A 21,763-nucleotide genomic window follows, 5' to 3' on the forward strand; every position below is an offset into this window, starting at 1 on the left:
TGCTGCTTTCTGGCAGGCTGCACTGTGCTGCGGACCAGGAGAGTCCTGGGTTTGGGGAGGCTACGGCAGTAATCATTTTCTGCTGGGTATGCAGGAGGGCTGGGTGTTGCACTGCTGGCTCCAGCTCTGTGTGTGTCTGACCAGTGTTTACTATCACTCAGGTGGCCACATGATTTCAGCCTTTGTGCATGGGTGTGCCTGTGGGATGGAGCGCTTGAATTGTGTTGTGTGTTACCATGTATTGCTGACACATTCCGGCAGCTGGTTTAGGGTTTGTTACTTGATGTTTTGTGGTATTGTATGAAGGTGACTGCACTTTGTGTAACACTGAGTTGGAGGAATTTTAGTATTGTTTGGTGGCAATGTCTGTGTTTCTGCTTTGAATTATTGTGTTCGTTGATCATATCAGCATCTTTCTTTTTCGTAATGTATGTCTCAGAGATTAGGTTAATGGGTGTCTCCTTGTTGATGTGGGTTGAGTAATGATGTTGGATCTGGGTGGTGATGTATGGTTTGGTAATTACTTTCTTGGTGTGGCTGTGGGTGAGAAGACCCATCCTTTAGCTTTTTTAGCTTCCTCTGGCTTGGTCATTTGTACTGCTCCTTTCCAGAAGAAGGATTCTAGAGATGCAGGACAAATCTCTTCTTGATGACCCTTTGCATGGTTCTATTATTCTTGGAAGCATACTGCCCCTGCTCTATGGAACAGATCTGACCTTACCACAGTGACACAAGTCCATAGGCCAAACCCTACGCCTGTCAAAAGTCTAGATCCCTGGTGGGACTAGAGGAGAATGGATGGCACTAAACTCCCCAATGCCAATGGGAATAACGACATGAAGTCTAGCTCTGAGAATCCCCAGTCCACCCTACTCTGGCCATCAGCATCTTCTTCCTTACCAGCATCCCCAGATGATGTGGCTCAGCTGTGGCCTGCACTTACAGGGCCACATACACACACCAGGAAGAGTACAGAAATTTGCACTAGGCATGACTTTCTACTAGGTGCAGGGTCTCTGTTCTGAGCTTGTAAGTACACGTATAAATACATCCCTGCTCATGAGACTTCAAAATATACAGAGATGCCCAAGACATTACACATGCCTGCACTTCCTTTGATCCAAAGTTGACATGAAGCATGAAGTAGTGGAAAAGCACACGGGTTTTAGAGCCAGTACCGCAGGAGTTCAAATCCTGGCTGTGCTGCTTAGCCTGTGACTTGAATGAGTTATTCAACTTCTCTGTACTCCAGTTACCTTATCTATAAACAACCCTATAAAGCCCTATGGGGTTGTTTATGAGGCTTAAATCAATTAATACATGCAACATTCTTATAACAGGCCCTACTGCAGTAAGCACTTGTTAGCTATTATTATTATGAACACAAGGACTTACCGGGTAAAGCGCCTATAAGATTGGCCTATGCGTGTGTATAACCACATGTATTAATGTGAATAAGATCTAAGTCAAGCTGTGTGTGTATGTGTGTGTGTGTATGATTTTAGCAGAGAAGTGCAAAAATTACAGTCAGGTAGCGTGAAGGCAGGGATTACTTTTCTCCTTGGCCTTCTGTCCATGTGGAAAGTGGCAGGGGTTGGGGGTTGATAAGAGTCCACCACTACCCATCTCCACACAGAGGGCTGTACCCAGCACTGTGGAAATGAACAGGCAGAAAGACGGTGGTCCTTATACATTTTGCAACTATAAAAAAATTTTTGTTTAAGGATGATTGAGCTCTCAGGATTCAAATTCAACTCTTAAAAATATTTACTTTCTAATTTAAAAAATCAGGACCTTTACCCGCTAATAGGGGTCAGTGAGGAATAATGGAATCTAGGCATTAAATTGGGGATGAGGAAGAGTTAAGAAAGGAATCGGAAGAGTGAATGTTAAGGCATTTGGTGTGGACATTACAAAAGTCCATCAAGCTGGACTTGGTTACCTAACTAGGCCCAAGAGGCAGGGAGAACTTGGGGACTCAGCCTTATTCCATAAAGACAGCGAGACAGAACATATCGTGAGTTTCAGAAACGTCGGTTTTCATCTTTGCTTGTGTTGGGCACAGAGTAAATAAGAGAATTCAGAGAATTCCAGTTACTTTGAGCCGTTACACTGAAGACATTAAGCCCAAAGTGAATTTTTTTTCTCCTCAATTTTTTTCTTAAAATCTTTTATCCGTTAGCAATGGAATAACTACAGTGATTATCAACATCCCACACATCCCTGGAATATCCAGATATGCAGGGCCACAGCAGACAGACCTGGTTTGAATCTGTCAAATATTTGCTCACTTCTTCCTCTCCTCTCTCTTCATCCTTTACCTCATCTCCATTTTCTCTCCTCTTTTCCCCTCCTCTTTCTGTTTACTTCCCTGTCCTCTCCCCTCTATGACATTTAAGAATCAGAGGAACCCTTCAAAGCTATCAAATAAGGATTTTTTTTCCCATTACCATTTCATTTTATCTTTTAAAAAAACTACAAAATGCAAAGCATCACAACCCATGAAAATGCCGTGAAGGCCAGAAAATGCCAACCTTCAACTCCTCAAGCAATCATAGGCTCATCCAGAGAAGGAATGTGCGGTCCTAAGAAGTAAACACACACACACACACACACACACACACACACACACACACACACACACACACACACACACAGGCTGGACTCTCAAACAAAGTGGACAAAGGGGGCAACTATCTGACTAATTCTGTTCGATGATCAGATAACTGAGTCATAAAGTTTCCTTTTTTTTTTTTTTTCTGGTGGTACACAGAGCAGGTCCCCTTCCTAAATCCAGCTGGGCTCACAGTGGACCATAATTCTCACTGGCATTCATGATACACAATTCTGTTCACCAAATATCCTTTTGGCTCCTCAAGCTTTTTTATTTAAAAGATTTCAGTGCTTATGCATGCATAAGTCAGAACTCATGTACACTGACAGACACATAACTTGATGATTACTATTGCCGTAATAATAACTAACATTTATTGAGCACCTGGTATCTGCCAGGTGCCATTCTAAGCAGGTTTATGTGGAATAACTCATTCAACCTTCACGAGAAACTATGACAGAGCTATAGCTACATAATTATCCCCATATTAGATTAGAGTAAGGAAACTGAGGTCCAGAGAGGATATGAGATTTACCCACAACCATGGAGCCAGTGAGTAGGGAAGCTAGATTCAAACTCTGGCAATCACTTCCCAGAGCCTACTCTATGTTTTCTATGCCACAAGGTTTATGTCTGGCACACAGGTAGTGCTTAGGAAAGGTTTTCTGAATGGATGAATGAAAGAATAAATGAAGGATAGACCATATCTTAAGAACCCTGATATTCCCCTAAGATGGTGAAGTGGGTTCCCTTATAAAGTCAGGCCTATCAGATAGCTTAAGCTTTATTTGGACAAAGTCATTTGCCCTCGCAACCAGCTTTCGAGGGAAAGTGTCCACCAGCTCTCCACTTGACTTTCACGCCAAGCCCAGCCTCCCTTCAAACCAGAAATAAGACCCAAATACATCAAAGATGGTTTCTAACCCCAACATTTTGTTTCCTAGAATATCTCCCTCTGAAAACGGGTGTTTCCCAATGAAATGAAACACCAATGAAATGAAAAATCGTGTTGGTGCTGTGCCTGGATAAAAACTAAGAAATTCAATCAATCACATGGACATCTCTAAATCCCCAGACATTTGGCATCATATTGACAACCTTTACAGATGATTGACTGAAGGTTTGGGTTTTCATCCAGATGTTTGGGAGTTGCCACAGTCATTAACCTGTTTGTCAGCAAGAGCTCATGCATTTCCAAGAGACATAAGTGAACACTAAAGAGGAAAAGAATAACCCAGAATAAAACACACTATAGAGGACAGGGGTAGCAGCTATTCGACAAAACTAGTCAAGCAGACTCCGTTCTGGGAATGAGCTGCTGCCTTGGAGATCCATTAGAACGTGCATCCAGCTCACAAGAGACGCATGTGCTCAAAGACCTTTAAAAACTTCATAAGGCTGTATCCTTGACTGTCTCCAGAACCCTACCCCTTAGGATCGCATGTGGCAGAGCTGATGGGTCAGTCCCAGCACAGAGAGCACACGTTGTGGTCAATCCACCTTCATGTCGACACAGCCTCATCCAATCTCTGGATGCCGCACGCCTGTGTGCATAGTATGTCTATGCATTGTCAGTCCAAGCGCTAGATTTTGCAAAGCTTGGTGTAAATATGGTTTGTGCCTTTGTCCATGGACCCCTATTTGTGATTTAGTGCTCTGCCTTTTATCATCTCTCCTACCTCCATTTTCCTTCCCTCTCTACTTTTTAATGCTATTTACAACTTCCTTAGCCACCGTGCATCACAGTGATCTTTCAGTGTCTCTACTGATAAACCCAAATGATTTTCCTTGCCCAGGTTTTCTCTCCATTCGACTTAATTCATGTTTTGGTAAATAGGAACTTTAGATTGTTCCATTCAATAGCATTTAGAGTTGCTGCTTTTATCAGAGGGATCACGGGACTAAAGGACTCCCTGCAGTGGACATCTGTTTATTCTCAGGAGCGACCAGCTCTCCCTGTGTGCGAGGAGGCTGCGTGCGTGCGGGCGGGCATGCACAGCGTCCTCGTCTTGAGCCTCTATGCTCCACTGCCCTGTGTCAATGCCGCTTGGCACTGGCAGGAAGAGCCTAGTGAAACCATTATGTAGACAGCAGCCACCGCTTAAACTGCTGGAGATAAATCCAGGCCCTGGACCCTCCCTGCTGATGACCACTGGCTTCTTCGAGGAGCAAGCCCACATACGCCTGGCAAGGCTGCTTCTCCAAACTCTCCCTCCCACGTCCACCCTTCTTCCCTGAACTGCAGGGGAGGCTTGTGATGATATTACTCACAAGTAAGGTCTGGGGTCCCTTCTCCTCGAGGTGGAAGTTGGAGGAGGAGGATGGGAAGCCAGGACAATGCTTCTCTCTCTATTTCTGGGCAATATTGTCTTTTTCTCCTTTTCAATTCTCTTTCCGCATCTTCTCCTCTATTTCTAACTCTATTTGACCTTGAACTCTAGTCTCTCCCTTCACACCAGAATGTGTCCCAAGGGGGACAGAACCTCCAAAGAAGCAGTTACCTGGCCTGACAGGCCTGGAGACCAGTAGCCAGAGGGGCCAGCCCATCACTCCACTCCTGGAAATAAATCCCATTGTATTTGCATTTTAATTTTCCACATAAACAAAGGCCCAGAGTACTCGCTTGGGCAGCATCACTGGACGAATTTAATTAGAAACGAAAAGTTTATAGGGCCCTCTTTAATGCGATTAATGCTCAGTTAACATTTATCACATTCGTACGCTGGAATCGCCTTTTTTAAGCAGCCACTGGCCATGAAATGAATTTCTCTCAACTTTTTTTGCACCCAACCTGGGAGGTCATCTCCTCAGGAGTCTGCACTGCCCTCCAAGCTGTCTCCCTGGGGCCTCTTCCCCCATCCTCACTTTCCTTTAACTTGGCTTTGAAGAGGCAAATGTGTGCTGGGATGGGAGGTCAGAGGGTATAAGAGTGAGGGCGAACACGATTTCTAGGATGGTTGTACCCTCTGCAAAGAGCTGAGGGGTCAGCCCAGCAGACTGGCTAAAAGACTTCAGAGCCTCTTCCCGTATTTAAAGAAAACAAAAAAAAGACCCCCCCACACCCCCCCAACACACACCTAGTCCATTTCTGTGGCCAAAAACCAGGCTTTAGCTGGGGCTGATTGGTCTCGATCACAGCTGGCTCTTGCCTCTCTCCTCCTGTCTTGGGCCATCTTTCTTCTACCCTTTTCCCTCCCTCATCCTGAGCTCTCTTAGACTCTCCTTCCCAGGCCCATGGTGATAGAGGAAAGAAGCCCAGGTCTCAAGCCCAGGGATAACTCCTTTTCTCTGGCTCTCCCAGTCACAGTCCATGGAAAGGCGGCCTGTCCTGGTGTTAGCTCCTCAAGGGAAGCAGAGCAGAGTAGGGGGAACTCAAAACCTCTTTTGGTCCCTAGAGGAAGGATGGCCTTCCTTATCTTATCAGATTCTCTTCACTCTTCCCTTAGAGTCGACTGAGATTGGCCTCCTAACCCAAACCAGCTAACCTGAGTAACGAAGAGGAAAGAGAGAAAGGAAAGGATAAAGGACGTGGGGAGGGAGGGGAGGTATCCACCCTGCAGATGATAAAAGAAGATAGATAGCTTGACCTTTGTCCCCACCTAAATGCACACTCCCTATGAGGACCTCAGCAGACACAAGCCAAGCAGATGTTGCCAGTTTTCCTAGTCGCGCGTCACACACACGCACCGCCCCAGCATCGCACACAGCTCTACACCCTCACCTCTAACAGAGCAAGTGCACGTGTGCCTGCACACAGACTAAACATGTCGAGACCCTCTGTGCCCCTGACAGGACCCCCACTCATCCACCCACTGGGACACTGGCCATCCCTTCAACCCCACGCTTTCCAGATAACGTCTGCTAGCACCCCAAACAGGCGGGCCATCCCAGTGATGGCAGAGACTTTTGTGTTGGGACCAAAAAAGGCCTTCAGCCAGAAACCCTCTGAATGGCAAACCACCAACTTGCTGTTGTCTCTTGGACAAGACGGATGCCTTTTAAGAGCTCTCTGTAATGCCAGGGCCATTTAGATACCTTCTCAGGGCATGAATGCCAGACTCAGCCAGATACCACGAGCCCACATACTCTTTCCCAAACAGAGCCACACGGAGGCCCCCAACACAGAGGCACCAGCCCCTCTTCGTACCACTCACAAGGCAGGCACCATCTTGTCTTCTAGAATTAGGACAAAAGGTCACAGGATAAAGGGCAGAATGAGGGCCTCCTCCCTGATCATCTCTGAGGCCTATCAGGCTGGAGGCTGCTCACAAGGCTGCTGGTGGCCTCTGGCTTCCTTCACCAGTCCAGCAAAGACCCTGGGGCCTCGAGGGAGCATGAAGACCAGGGGGAGCTGCCCCAGTGCTCGCTCCCATTTGTTCAGTCTCCGGGCCCCCGCTGCTCTCCCTTCTCGCCCTCCTGCCCTCTCCCAGTCCTCTGAGTCCTTCTCTCTATTTCCTGACTTGACTGTGCCTACAAAGTGGGTACAGTTCCTCTTGCAGCCTGCTGCCCTGTCTCACAGCCCTTTCTCCTCCTCCTGCCAGGAGCTGCCAGGAGCCGCCCGGCACGTCCACTGGCTCCTCTGTTCCTGGATGGCTGCAGAGGGAGCTCACTGCAGAGGAGCTCGTGCCAGGCTGAAGGCAGGCGGAGGAGGAAGTCCAGAGCAAAGAGGCCAGAGGCTCCGGGGTGGAGGGGGCTCTAACCTGGAACACCCAGGAAGGGGGGCCCTCCCTCCTTCCTCTTGGCCTCTCTCCCACTCTCCCTTCTGCCAGGGACCAGGCTGGAGTGACCGCGCTGCAGCAGCCCCACAGCCACTGTCGGCCTGCCTTGCGGCTCGCTGCCTGATGCAAGTGACCACGGGCTCCAGGTCCTGCGACTTCACCTCCCACGCCACTACCTTTGTTCTGCCACCTTTTTCCTCCCTGGCTGTCCTCCCCCTTTCCCCTTAACAACCTTCTGAGCCTCTCCCGGGGGCAGCGCCACCAGCCTGCTCAACCAGCCGCCCAGAGCTCTGGCTCCCTGCACCCTTTTCACATGCTCCATTGCCAGGCAAGCCTGTCCCCACCCCCCCACCCCCACCCTCCGGCAAAGCCAGCTCCCAGGCCTTTGCCTTTCACCTCTCAGTCTCATCACCTCCTTCTTCACTCTTCCTTCTCATTCTTACTTTTGTCCTTCCCTTTCCATGTGTGTCTCCCCTCTCCTCCTCTAGCTATGGGGAATAACACCTTGCCCCCACTTCCCTTCCTTGGGGGGCTTCTGCACTCAGGGGCTCCGGAAATGTCACATCCCCTATACCTGCACTGAGATTACTGCTCTGGTCTGAAGCAGAGAGATAAGTTATGTCCAGTTACGCACACCAGGGGCTGCAGACTGCTGGCCCATGGACTGAATCAGGCCCGGAGATATGTTTTATTTGACCAGCACAGAGTTTTTAAAAATGAAATCTCAGTGTCTCTAGGCTGGACCTGCTCACTCCAGCTCCTGTTTGTTCGGTTCTCACCACCCCTGTCTCGGTCCCTAGGCTCTCCCACTGACCTCCCCCAATGGGGTCCCGGAAGCACCTGTGCTCATGACCCCTGCAGCCACACGGCAGCTCCACTAACACATTTCTTGCCAGGCTGGACTCTGGGGCACTACTTCCTCCCCTCCACAGCCCTACAACAAACCCGAATCTCTCTAGAACGCCAATGACTCCTTCCTCCCCCACCACCGCCCGTCTCTTACACACACACATGAAAAACACAAAATATCTTATCATATTATCTCTCAAAATCCGAAAGAGTCCAGTTATTTTTGTGGTTGTTGAGGATGAGCTACAAGAGGAGCCTGGCTCCATGGCGTCTCCCGTCTCCCTCCTACATGCCTTCCCCACCTACCTGAGAGTTCCCAGGTCTACAGAGGGCCTTGCTGCTTCTTTTTCAGCCCCAGGTCATCCTCCTCTGGTTTCCCACACCCTCAACAGCTCCCCTATGCCCAACCCTCCCCAGGAGGCATCTGCCTTTGCCATCATGCTCTGCTTGGTCTGGTGTCCAAGCCTTCTCCAGTTCCCAGTTACGTGTTCCTTGCACCCAGCTTCTTCCTTACTTTCCTGGCACCTGGCGAAGGATTTGGAGGCTGGGGCTGGGGCCTGGCCATTGGGAAAACTCTGCCAATGACCGTGTCCCAGTGCTGCTGACATCCCTCCTGCTGGGGGACCTGCAGGTCCCTCGGTGGGCCACTGCAGTGTAACTCTGCAGGAACGGGGTGCACCAGGAAGAGCATCTTCTTGGCTGCTTATGCAGTTGGTCCCTAACAAGTTCTGCCAACAGGGCTGGGACTCAAGTGTTGAAGTGAAGGTGGACAGTGGCTCACAAAGCTCTCTATCACAAAGGCAGCATCACTGCAGCAAAGCCCCTCTTACTGGGAGCTAACTAGACTATGGAGGGTTACAGTGCAAATTAAAATTGAAGAAAAATTTGGCCCCAGTGTTCCCAAATTACGAAACGAGGACTCTTCAGCCTAGCCCTATTACTGCTGCCCAAGGGCCCAATGACTGTTTCGCTGATTGACCTGATGGTCTCAAGGACAAGGTATCTAGCCTTTGTCTGTAACTGCAGGTCACATCCTGTGGGCCTTCCTCTTTTTCCTCCTCTTGGCCTCAGAGCCCATTTTACCTAAGAGCAGACACAGGTAGGCACAAACACACACAAATCCACACACCCTGAAGATATCAACCTCTGGGCCCGTAAACCATCATGAATATATTCAAGCTGCACCTTTAGAGCACCAAAGCAAATAACTTGCTCAACAGGAGAAAAACATTTCAACCCAGTAGTTTAGTGGTAGACAGATAAACCCATAGTGACTTAATTTTCTACCCGTTTAATATTTTACTTGTTATTAGGGCACTGGTTGTGAGACACTGTTTCCCACCCCTCAGATCTATTGGGGGCCCTTCTCTCTTCTCTAGGTTCACCCATGGAGCTGGGTGAGCGACACTGGGCACAGATGCACCTGTACCTGCTTTCCGTGCTTGAATCTGAACTCTGAACCCAAGAAACTTGCCCTTTGAGAATCTGACCTCAGGTCAGGAGTAGGGGGGGGAGGTGAGATGAAACAGCAGGGATTCGGAGACATGGCAGGCCAGTTCACACCCTTTACTGCATTCTTTTAACGAACAGGAAGTGAGAACGGAATTCTTTCCAGCATACAGTTTCCTCTTAATATAAGAATTCCAACTCCAGGTAGCAACAAGGAAGGGCCAAGGACAGACCTGAACTGTAAGAGGCAAAGTTGAAGAGTAGCCGGAGCTGGAGATCTAGGGAGCAGACAATGGAGCCCCTGGTTCAGGGTTCTCCTCTGTGGGCTCAGAGGGAGCTCCCTCTTCAGAGAGCAGGCTCTGGTGGGAGTGGGGGTGGGTTCATCTTCTTCACCAGTTACTACTATCACTATTCTTTCTATGAAAGCATAATATTCTTGTCCACAGCACACACCATCACATATACAACCACATTATCCCATGGGTACCGGAACAAGCCCACTTCCCAACTGCTCCCTACCACTCCAGCTTCCAACGGTGCCTCTGGTCCCCTGGATCTACCCGGCACAATAATTCTCACCTTGTGCCAATACGCACACAAAGCCATTGCCCTATCTCCCTCCCTCCCCAATATTCCCTTCTCGAGGCACCCCGTTTCCCTTCTCTAGGGGCTGTTCCGGCCTGGCCCCATCTCCACTTGGCTAATTCCCCCCGTGGCCCCTGTATTGAACTGTTGCGTTGTCCATTTCCCTGTGACAAGGGCTCTGGTTACAGAGTTATTGATTGGTTTTCATGCAGACAGATGGGCCCTTCCCGAGCTCCCATCGAAATCTCTGGTTGTATGGGCTGATTGTTGCCTCTCGGGGTGTAGGATTGCACCGGAGACCACCCTCTATGCAACCTCCTTTGCCCAGACTGTGGATGGTAATAAATGAAGGCAGCCTGAGCGATCATGAAAGCAACTGAGTCGCTTACCTGTGCAGACACAAGATTTATGCCTCTTCATATCTGATGTGATTGTTTTATTGAGTTCTCAGAATAGCTGGGACACACTTTATGTATTTATTTAGGGGGTTCCCCTCTCGTTTCCTCTTCACATCACCCTCCAGAACCCACCTGGAGCTTCTGTTAGGGACAACCCCTCCTGTCTTCCCCTTTCCTAGAGCTGCCAGTGGAGGTAAGCACTCAGGGCCGCCAGCCATTGCTCTCACCTGAAAGCCATTTTGTGGCCTGCCCGCCCACTCGGAGTCTGCCCACAGGGAAACAGACCAACACAACTGCTGGCCAAGAAGTCTAAAATAACTAAGGGAACAAAAATGGCTTTTCGGGGGGACAACTCCAGCTCATTTTAAGAAATATGAAGGCCAGTACTCGCTTCGGCAGCACATATACTAAAATTGGAACGATACAGAGAAGATTAGCATGGCCCCTGCGCAAGGATGACACGCGAAGTCATGAAGCGTTCCATATTTTTAAAGTAATAAATAAATAAATTTAAAAAAAAAAGAAATAAGAAGGCCAGCAATCATGACTATTTCATGCATTATTCTAATGACAGGCAGCCTCAGCACCAGGAGATGCTCTCTGGGGAAGGACAGGTGAGCAAGGCTTTTCAGAAAGAAACTGGTATGTCTGTCCACTCTAGGTGGCCTGATGCAGTTGGCCCAGGGCCACAGAAAGCAAGTTCTCTATCCTTATTTTTCCAACTCCTCTGTGGAGAGAAGTCTTCTTAACCTACCAACTTGCCTTGGCTCTTCGCCATGAGACCAACAGCCCTGACAACCAAACAGCTGCAAAGCTATGCAGATGTGGCAGGCAATCCTGCCTCTCTGGCCCAGTTCTGTGCCAAGCCAGGTCCAAGAGTCAAAGGTGCAATGTTCTAGAACCCGAGTCTGAGAAAGAGAGACACAGACCCCTGTCCTGAACATGTCTTCAGCATTGCCTTGGCTGGGATGAGTGGCTCTCAGCTTACTCGGAAAGGCCTTTGAATGAACAGCTAGACCACTGTCACACCAGTGCCAAACTTCCAATGAAGACCTGAAGATGACATGAGATGGAACTATTTAACAGCCCTGGGGCTGGCGCCTTCTTGAAGCCAGTGTTGCCACTGCTAGGAGAATAAGTATGCTCGCTTAGAGGCAAACAGGCTAAGAGAGAGTGTAGGTAGCAGGCGATTAGTGGGAAATTGATTCTGGAAGGGTCCACTCCAAAGATCTAGGAGCTGGGAATGCCCTGATCCCAAAGAGTATAGGGCAGGCTGAAAAAGTTAAGAGAGCTATGGCCTCCCTGTCAGCTCAGTCCAAGAGGGTGCCCTCAGGGGATCTTTAGTAACCTTAGACTCTATCTGGAGTTTGCGCCTGTGCCTTCAAAGGAGCTATATTCCCCGCCCAGAGCAACAGCCAAACCTGAAGACTTTGGCATATAATCCGGAAAATCCTTCCTGCCCCGCCAATTGCTCAGCCACGTAACTAGGTGACTGTTTCCCTTTCAGCAGCATGGATCTCCCTCCATCTCCTCCCCACTCCGGGCCATTTCCCACACCGGGTTTCAATCTCAAGTCACCTGTTTATAAACACCTGCCCTCTACAGCAGCGGTGTACAAGCTGAAGAGCTGGCAACTCCACGCTCAGTGATCAGTAACCCAATATTCAGAGTCATTCAGATAAATTCCACGTGCTAAGCAATCCAGTCAACCCTCCGGATTTTTGACGGGGGTATCTGGGGATGAGGGCGAGCTTGGGAGGCCTCCCTGACCTACTCTGTTGGCTCAGAGAGGTATTTCTATGATGACTTGCCAATGGAGAATGGAGGTTGGATGTCCAAGCTTTTATCATGACAGGATCAGAAAAAGCCCAAACCATTTTTAAAGCACAAAAACCAATTTAGTTTATAACCACAACAGCATATTTCAAGTGCGGCGACAGCATCTGTTTTGGGGAGGAGAAGATGAAAACCCTTCCGATTTGGCTCAGGTGGATAAGCATGTGTGGACTTCCTCTCTTGCCAACGGCCTGCACAGGCACATTCTTACTCCTGACGGTTATAAAGTACCCAACACAAGTGGGCACCTCACCGATCGTAAAACTCTAAACTCAAGAACCACCGGCTCCCTCCCCAGTGCACCACAATTTCTGCACAAAGGAAAATCCCCAGGCTCGTCCTACAGCAAGTGAGAATTCGCGAAGTTCCTGGCATCAGCAGTGCCAGCAGAAATCCCACTTTTAGCAGGCTTTACGGTGAAGCAACGCATCTCAGATAAACCTTTCCCTTCAGAGCAAAGCACCTAGAGGGATGACGCTGAGGGCATGGGCCCAGATGCATCCCTCCAGTCCCGATTCGGCAGCACACTGGGAAGCACCCAGAATCCTTTCCACCATATGAGTCAGGGTAGGATTCTGTCCCAAAGCAAAATCGAAGAATACCCTGACTGTGCCTTGTTGACAAAGTAAGCCGGGAAGCCTAACTGCAGACCCGGGGCTGGCTGCCTGCACTGCCGGTGGATTCCCCATTCTTCTCCTCCCACTCCCTTGCCATCTCCAGCAACACCTGTCCACAGGTGGCTATTTTTCCATACCCAAAGGTAGCCTCCTTGCCCCTCAGGTGATAGGGCTCCGTGTGGAGCACATTCTGCTGCTGTCAGAGCTGTGACACTGAGGCCATTCTTTCCCCCACTCTCCTCCCGCTAGCAGCTCACTCTTCTACTTTCTCCCCGTTCTGCTGAGTGCACCTCAAGGCCTCTGGAGCTTGATCCTGGGGCCACCTGTCACCTGCTCTCTGTGGCTTTTCAGGGTGAGAGTATTTCCAAACTTCTGCATAAGCCAGCTTCCACAAACATCTCAGCCAGTGAGGGGTATATGTTGGGGCCGGGGGAGGAGGGATGCTAGACACCACACCTGCCTTGATTACCCCAATTCTCCACATGTCAAGAGAAGCACATTGCTTTAACCGTACGTATCTTGGGTTCCTCCAAAGGCTTGCAAATCCTATCACTTACAACAAGATTTCTCCCAACTGTGCTCCAGAACACTAGCACCCAGCCCCAGCAACACTGCTCCTCAGCAGGGCTGGTCTCCTCCCAAGACCTCAGTTCCAGCTCACTCCCAAGACCAACGGCCAGTCTAGAGGTTGAGAGGAGACAATGCTTTGTCTCCTTCCCATCCCCAACCGCCACTCCTGCCCCAGTCTCAAAGCTTCCCCAGCCCCCTCCTCTGGCTTTTAAATGCAAAAGACTCAATCCTCTCCCAAACCACTGGGAGTCTTACTCCAGCTCCTTTGGAAGGTGTCTGAATGTCAAACCGCCAGGCTCTCAATACCTAGCTGAGCCAGGCCCAGGGAGCTGGAGGGTTTTCGGAGGGTGTATAATTAGCTGATCAGTATTATGTTACCCTGTTCATAACTGAATAACCATTTTAATACAGATGGTACACACTGGGATAATTTCTGGGGTCGCCTCGCAGTACGTTACAGCACGAGTGTGGCAGAGGGAATCTTCTTTAGCCAAGGTACATTCTACCAGCTAATTTTACCTGCTGTTTTCAGGATGATTTGGGATAATTCCATATCATTTACAAAATATTAAAAAAAAAAAAGAATACGAGATGCCAGTTTCAGGAAAAGGTACCAGCTGAATTATTAGCTGTCCTGATAATGAGCCTATGAAGAGTGTAAAGAAAAACAAGGGGATGAAACCCTCAGCCTTCTTCTCATTTGGAGATTTGCCTTAAAATGCGAGGGGCAGGGGCTGAAAAGCTGGCCAAGGCAGTCTGGAATTTGCACAGTGTCTCTGCTAATGTCAGGTTGTATAGTTCTGTGATGGGAAAGCCATTTGGGTTCCCACGTCCCAGTGCTCCTGTTATGTGCTGTACCTGCCACATGTATACACTGGCTGGGGGCAGGAGGGTATATACATGGAGTGTGCACCTGTCCCAGAGAACACGCTGGAGTGGCTCAGAGATTGGGAGACTGACTGTCTTGCACTCCTACATGTTGAGCTGACTCTAGCCTGAGTTGTCCCTCTGTGCCTGAGCCTGTCATCAGCGCAGACTTAGGCCTGGACATAGGTACTCTAGATGGTTGAAGGCATCTCCTAAGGTTCAGTCTCATGGTCCAGAGTTCTCCCTCCCAACCTGGCATCCCACTCCTTGTCCAGCTCCTCTGCTCCCTGCCAATGGCTGGTTGGTGGTTGGCATTTGCTCTGCAAACCTGGATACCGGGGCTAGTAGGCCAGAAATTTGTGTGGAGGCCTGAGCTCCCAGGAGGTCAGCTTTGTGGGAGTCGGGAGGGACGGTGGGGGAGCCAGGACAGGCGGCTGCCCCTGGGGAAGGGAGCTTGTCTTTAGAAAGGGAAGTCTGTTCGGAGGCGATGAATAGACACTGGCCATTTTAAAGGCTTCGGCTGTGGGCTGTGATTGTCTCTAGATACCGAGGCGCGTAATCGTGGAGTCTTAATTACCACAAACACTTGGATTCGTTTCCAGGACACCGGAGGGAGAAGCCTGGCAGGGAATACCCAGCCCTGAGCTGGAGACAGCCCTGTCTGTCTGTCTATCTCTCTGCCTCCAGGTCCTCTCTCCCACCCAAAGGACTTGAGGGCTGGGAGCAGGGAGCAAGGGGAGGTGGAGGCCAAAGAAAGAACGGAGACCAAGACCGGTGCTGGGGGAAGCCCTCGAGGGCAGGAGCTGGGAGCTGGAGCCCCACTCTGCAGCACGGCATGGCTTGCTCACCTGTTGATGGAAGAAACGCTGGGCACTGTGTCATTGTCACAGATGCCCTCTGCCAGGAGCCGGTCCCGGATCTCCCAGGCGAACATGGTCGGGTTCTGTCGCTTGTATTCAGCAATCTTGTCCACAACTTTGGGCGTTGCCACTTTGGGCTTGGAGCCACCGATCACTCCGGGCTTGATGCTGCCGGTCTCGTAGTACCTGCGCCGGGAAGGCCGGCGGGGTCAGCGAGAAGCGGGTGGTGGCAGGGACAGGGGGGCTGCAGCTATGGAGCCGCTGAGCCACTCTCTTGCCTGAGGCAGTGGCACAGAGGGAAAAGGCCCAGCGTGTCAGAGATGGCTTCCAGAGTCCGCTTGGCTAGGGCAGGGACGCAGCAGAGGATGAGGGGAGGGACGACAGGGACGCTCCCTCCCTGGAGGTGGTCATAGCAAAGGCTGCACGCACAGCAGCTGGAATCAGCGCTCCTGGGAGTGGGAGCCTGGCCTTTCATTTAGGAAGAGCAGGAGGAACAGCACTTGGAGGCCTCCAGCCCTTTCCCACTGAGCACAGGGCCCCTATGGGAACCAGGACCAACCTTCTACCTCCCCAAGCTGATTTTTCTCTTCTCAGGGACCCATTTTTACCTTCCACCCTACTCCTTCAACCCTCCCTTCCAAAGGGAAGAGCTGTCCTTCTGTTTCTAAAACTGGAATCAGCTTATCTCCCAGTGAGGGCCCTGGAACCGGGCAGGTGCTGGATGGCCCTGCTCCACCTTCGCTTCTGGGGCCGCAGTCACCACCTGAGTGCCCTCACCAAAAGGAGCAGCTCTCCGGATAGCCCCAGTCAGGGGTCTCCCTCTCTTGCTGGCGACCTCAACTTTTAGCCAGGCCCTCAGCTGGAGACCCAGGGCTGTCCAGCCAGGGAAGGAGACAGGGCATCTCCCAGGGGCAGCTCGGAGGCCCTCACCTGCCCAGGATTTTGCTGACACAGCCGTGGCTGACCCGCAGCTGCCGGGAGATGTCGCAGGGCCGCACGCCCTGATGGGCCAGCTCCACGATGCGCTGCCTCACCACGTCGGGCAGGGGCCTGCCGTTCACAAACACCCCCCCGAGCTGGTTCACACCCCCGTGCCCTGCTGGGGAGAGACAAGAAAAAAACACAGCACCCCACACACAGCAGGGACCGGCCATTAGTCAGGGTCCGCGGCCCAGGACGTGCGAAGGGAGCAGGCTGGGCGCAAGGGCACGTTCCCGGACTCGCGGGAGAACGGTGGCCGCCGACCGCAATGCAGAGGATAGGGGACCGGAATCCGCGGGGCTGTAGAAACGCGGAAGCGCAGACGCTGGGCGGAGGGCTGGGAAAGAACGCGATTCTAAGACCTATGCGACGCCAGGGAGAAAGCGAGGAAAGGAACGGGGAAGCGGGGCGAGAGGGGGAAAAAGGGAAGAGGGAGAGAAAAACAGCAAAGTGGGAATTAATGCCAGCAGGAAAGAATGTAGGAAAAAGAGGAAAGGAAGGGCCGGGCGGAGGACGGAACCGCAGCGATGCGGGATCCCGCCTGAGCCGCAGGCAAGAGGGAGTTGTCGGAGCGTGCTTGGAGGCGGATGATTCTGGGGTGTTTGGGAACGCCTGACTCTGTATGTAAGGACTCCAAGCACAGAGAGGGGCTAAGTCCCTGATATCCTCCCTTTGCTCCCTACCCCTTTCCTTGTATTTATTTTTCATCGGAGTTGGAGTTTTCTCACCTCTTGCCCTGTGTTTTTGTTTTGGTTTGGTTTTTGGTGGGGAGTTTTTCTTTCCTTTATGTTTATCTTTAGATGTTTAAGGAGCCATATTTCCCCTTCGCCTCCCTAGTGTTGAAAGTTCAAAGAAAGCCGAGGGAAGGAGGGAAGGCTGAACAGGCAGGGGCCCAGAGTCTGCTGCGCTCCTAGACAAGGAGGCAGTGGAGAAAGGCGAGGTACCCGGCAGCAGCCACAGAACGCAGACTGCTTGGGTTTGTCCGCCTGCCGCGCTGCGCCAGGCTTGGGGCCCACCGCCTCGCCCAGGAGGCATGGTACAGGTCGCCCAGGCGGCCTGAAGGCTCACGGGACACCCTGTGCAGCTAGCCCGAGCCAGCTCGTGTCCCTCTGACCTTTTAGACCTCCGTGGCCACTCAGGAAACCGGGCAGGAAGGACGTTTGCGCTCCTGGGCAAGAAGGGGGTGCTGGGTCTCCAACCTGACTCCAGCGCGGGCTCCCAACCTCGGAGCCGAGGTGGTCGCCGGATGCCAGGCCTCAGGGCGCTGCCTGGCGCCCCGTTCTCCCTGCCTTACAGCAGTCTGGAAATCCTGCACCTAGAGCCATCAACCCGCAGCCGCAGCTACTGAGCAATCCAAGCGCAGAGAGTTCTAGCGGCAGAGTCCGACCAGACCCGGCCGGCGACCTGCAGCCCCTGCCCTTCTAGCCTCAGGCGACTTTCGGAGAAAGCGGGGACATCTGCACCCGGCTCACTTCTCTCCCGTTCCCTTCTGGAAGGACCGAGAATAGGGGCCGGCGAAACCCCTGGGGAGAGGCCTCTGATCTAGAGGCTGGGGGAGGCCGGAGCCTCTTATTCTACCCCTCATCCATGCTGGGCTCCCTACCTCTAGCCCCGCTCCTCACCCCTCCCTCCCTCCAAACCCGACCATCAATAATTTAGGCCCCGGGAGAACTCGCGTTACCGGTATGAAAAGGCGGCAGCTGCGGGCAGATTAAAGATGAATAATTCAGCCTCCCCGGGCTCCGGGCCCGGCTCTTCGACCCCAATCTAAGGGGTGGGGAAGGGAAGGGGGCACGGCGGGAGTCCAGGACTGGGGCCGGGAGCCGGCGCTGTGTCGGGTCTGGAATGCGCCCCTGCCGCCGGCGCCGACTCCGGCTGCCGCTGCCGGCCGGCCAGCCCGCCCGCCCGCACGCACGCCGGCCCGCGCCGCGGTCTCTCACTTCCTTCGATCACCTTCGGCTCGCCTTGCTCCCCTTTGGGTTTCAAAGTGGCACCCAGTGGGCGGCCAGGACTCGGCAGATACCCCGCGTAATGGGCAAGAGAGGAGAGCAAGAGCAGAGGCAGCGGGGCCAGGAGGCCGGAGGACTGGGCGAAGACGGCGTGGTACCCGGTTCCACTCCCTCCGGAAAGGAGACAGGATTTCAGGCTCAGTTCGCTGCAACCCGCGGCAGCCCGAGGCCCCAGGCTTAGATTTCCTGTACTTGGAAATTATTTAGGGAAATATATTTTATCCCAGGAGCATTTTTTTTAAAGCTCCCCTATATATATGTGCAGTAAATATATGCTTACAGAAAAATACAGCCCTCCCTCCTGGGCTCTCTTGTCGAAGGACAGATCAAGCCAGGTCTAAAAAGTTGCCCTGTGAAAAGTTACAAACCATCTTTGATTATTAATCTACAGAGGAGGAGAAGTTTTCTATTTAGAATCTATTTGTCTTAAAAAAAAAAAAAAAGCAGGCTGCAAAAGAAAAAAAAAATCTCTGAATTGTTTTCCAAGCTAAAGACATATGACAAGAATTAGATAAATTCAAATTTCATTAAAATAATTCTTTTCCTAGCTTTAAATTTCTTTTCTTCCCTTCTGTTTTTTCCTGCAACATTTTTTTTCTGTGTTCTTGCTCTTCCTTCCTCCCCCCTGTTTTGATTTCTCTCTCCTTTCTCCCCAGCTTTGGCATTTGCCTTCCTTTTGTTCTTCCCCCCTCCTTTTCTCCCTCTTTTCCTGTTCCCTGGCCAGGTTACTGGCTCGACCATCCTTACCAGGGAGTGGGAGGCCAGCAAGGAGCCTCCAGAACTAGAAGCAGAGCTTTGCTCTGCCCAGGGACTGCCTGGAAGGCTCTTCTACGCGATCCCTCGCTGACTTCGATTTCTTCTTGGAACCCCTCTTTGTTTTTAGAGCATCTCCCAGGGAGAGGCAGAGAAAGATGACCACCATGTCCTGCCAATCTCAGACTCCCAACTCTAGCACAAGAGAGGGGAAGGAATAGGATGGAAGGTAGGAAAGAAAAGAGGAAGGAAGTATTTCAAACCAGCCCATAAGAAACCTTGGCTGGGCTGGCAGGGCCAGGAGGTGCTGAGAGCTGAGGGTCAGAAGGGGGCACCCCACCCCCACACTCTTCTTCCTGATTGTCCTGACACTGAGGCTGCCTGTGCTGGGAGTCTCCTCCTGGACAACCGCACTTTAAGTGTGAGAAAGGTAGAGATGAGGGGAGGGAGCAGGGAGAGGCAAACGGAGAGAGAGAAAGAGAGAGAGAAGATAAAGAAAACACAACACAACACAAAACCCTGAAAACTGCCTGCCCTTTAGTCCCCCAGCTCCAGGCAAGAGGGTGGCCTGGGAGTAGGGTGGCTGAAGCCAGGGTCAGGGGCTGTGGATCCACTACCTAAGAAGAAGCAGGTGTAAGGAAGGAAGGTGATGGGCACCAGGGAGGTAGGAAAGCAGGTAGAAGGAGAGGTATGAGTGACAGAAGGCAGAAGAGAGAGAAACTGGGGGCTTTAGAAACACCGGGAAATGAAGGAAAAAGGAAGAATGAAAGAGGGGGCCAAGAGAAACCGGGCGGCCTCCAAGATGGGACCTGAGCGTGTAGGGGGCCAGGGCCGCGCCAGGGCAGGACCGGGTGGGACGGGGAGCCCCGAGCTGGGACAGGAGCCGGGCGCCGGTACTCACGGTGCATCGCGGAGAAGGGGTCTGCTTTGCAGTGCATATCCATGGGGAGGCAGAGGAGCGGGAGCAGCGCGGCCGCCGCCGCCGTGTCGCCTCTCAAACTCAACTTCAGGACTTGAGGAAAAAAGGGAGGGACGGTGGGGGTGGGAGGTGAGCGGACGCCCGTCTGCGGCGGGGCGCTCGGGGGCGGGGGGGTGGGGCGCCGCGCTGCGCTCCCCGCGGGGACTCCTCCCGGGCCGGCCGAAGCTTGCAACCTCAGCGGCCGCAACTTCCCACCGTCGGGGCGCGGAGCTCGGCGGTCAGCAGAACGGCCCCGGGGCGGCTGGCCGGGCCGAGGGGACCTGGGGGCTCATGGCGCGCGCGGCAGCTGCGGCCAGGGCTGAGGCTGGGCGGGGGAGACGGCTTGCTCAGCTCCCCTGGAACCCGGTCATCCAGAGGCGGCAGTCGGAGTAGGCGAGGAGAAGGGGCGGCCCGAGGGCGCCGGGCGGGAGCCGGGCCGCTCCAAGTGCCGGTAAGTTGGCGAAGTTGGCAGAGAAGTAGCAATCCTCGGGATGTCCGAGCCGGCGCCTTCGGGAGGGGAGAGCGCGAGCCGGGCCCCCGCCCCCGGAAAAGGCTGGCGCGCGCCGCAGCGGCCGAAGGGCCGGGAGGGAGGGAGCCGAGCGACGCTGGCAGCACTGGACTGGCCCCAGGTGGGTTGCGATTGCGAGAAGACTCGGTCGGAGACTGGAGCCTCGGCTCCCGGTGTGTGTCTCTCTAAAAGCTGCAAAGCCCCCTCCAGACCCCCTCCCTCTCCCCGCGCTGGGAGATGGATGACTTGTCAGACAAAGGCAATAGATTCCACCACTCTGTGATTCGCCAGCGCCGGAGCCCCGAGCTTCGGCGAGGAGGGCCCCGCGCCTGTCACTCCGGTGCCGGCGAGGGGAGGGCAGGGGAGGGGGAAACGCGAGGGAGGGAGCAACGGGCGAAGGAAGAGGGAGGGAGGGGAGGGGGCTGGGGGAGGGGGAAGGGGAGCCTGGGATTAAAACTACACTGAGAAACGAAACTCGCCGATAAGATAAACGTTAGATAAGGATAAAGAGCGGCCAGTCTAATGAATATTCAGGCAACGACAGAGGGCCGCAGAGCGCGCCACGCTCGGAAGCCGGCTTGAAGTCCCAACTCACCCAGCCCTGCCATCCACCGGCCAGTGCCCGCATGAGCCGCCGGGCCCCGAGCTCGATCCGCATCCTTAGTCCTATCCCCCCTACTCTCAGCTCTGAGTTCCCTTCCGTTCCTCCTAGCTCTTCCTTCCTCTCTCTGGTCCTTCCCTTTCGCCTGTCCCTCCTGAGGTACCTCCCCACCCACATACCCCCAATTCTCATTCCGGGGCAAAGTGTCCGGCAGTTTGTCCTCTCCCGTCCCACGCGCGGCTGCGCGCAGGGCTTCCCTCGTCCCCTTGCCTAACGGGGTCTGGACAGCCCAGAACGCTCGGTTTAGAATCGAGCTGGAGACCTCCGGCGAGGACCCACCTGCCTCGGTGGACCCAACGGACGGTGCGAGAGCCCGGGGACTTGGCTCCTGGACCCTCGGGTGGCCGGGGAGGGGGCTTGGGGAGGCAGTGGAGAACGACTGGTCGCTAGCGGCAGAAGACGCGGGAGACCGAGGCTCGGCTCGCTGTCCCCGGCTGGGGAGAAGGCTGCTAACGAGGCTGAGCGCCGCCCGCTGCCAGCTCGGCGGATCCAGAGCAAGCGCAGGAGGCGCAGCGCGCTCGGCCCGGACC

At 52.9% G+C, this 21,763-nt stretch overlaps 1 protein-coding gene and 1 non-coding gene across 6 annotated transcripts in view; one reads left to right on the forward strand and one right to left on the reverse strand.

Moving 5' to 3' along the window:
- PAX2 (paired box 2) overlaps positions 1 to 20,065 on the reverse strand; it is a 76,308-nt gene extending 56,243 nt beyond the window's left edge. For 3 of the 5 annotated variants that reach the window (XM_057735572.1, XM_057735570.1, XM_057735571.1), the window contains exons 1-3: positions 20,008 to 20,050; positions 16,294 to 16,462; positions 15,352 to 15,549 (exon numbers count right to left, since the gene is read on the reverse strand). In XM_057735572.1, coding sequence (XP_057591555.1) covers positions 15,352 to 15,549; positions 16,294 to 16,462; positions 20,008 to 20,050 — 410 coding nt within the window. Of the gene's footprint in view, positions 1 to 15,351; positions 15,550 to 16,293; positions 16,518 to 20,007 lie in introns of those variants that run through there. The other 2 variants (XM_057735573.1, XM_057735574.1) reach the window with 2 other exon arrangements.
- LOC130854636 (U6 spliceosomal RNA) lies at positions 10,997 to 11,103 on the forward strand. Its single transcript, XR_009054085.1, has one exon. It is a non-coding gene; the product is annotated as a U6 spliceosomal RNA (small nuclear RNA).
- Positions 20,066 to 21,763: the final 1,698 nt, after the last annotated feature.

The sequence above is a fragment of the Hippopotamus amphibius genome, chromosome 5 (genome assembly GCF_030028045.1).
Source record: "Hippopotamus amphibius kiboko isolate mHipAmp2 chromosome 5, mHipAmp2.hap2, whole genome shotgun sequence".
In the NCBI taxonomy this organism is placed as follows: domain Eukaryota; kingdom Metazoa; phylum Chordata; class Mammalia; order Artiodactyla; family Hippopotamidae; genus Hippopotamus; species Hippopotamus amphibius.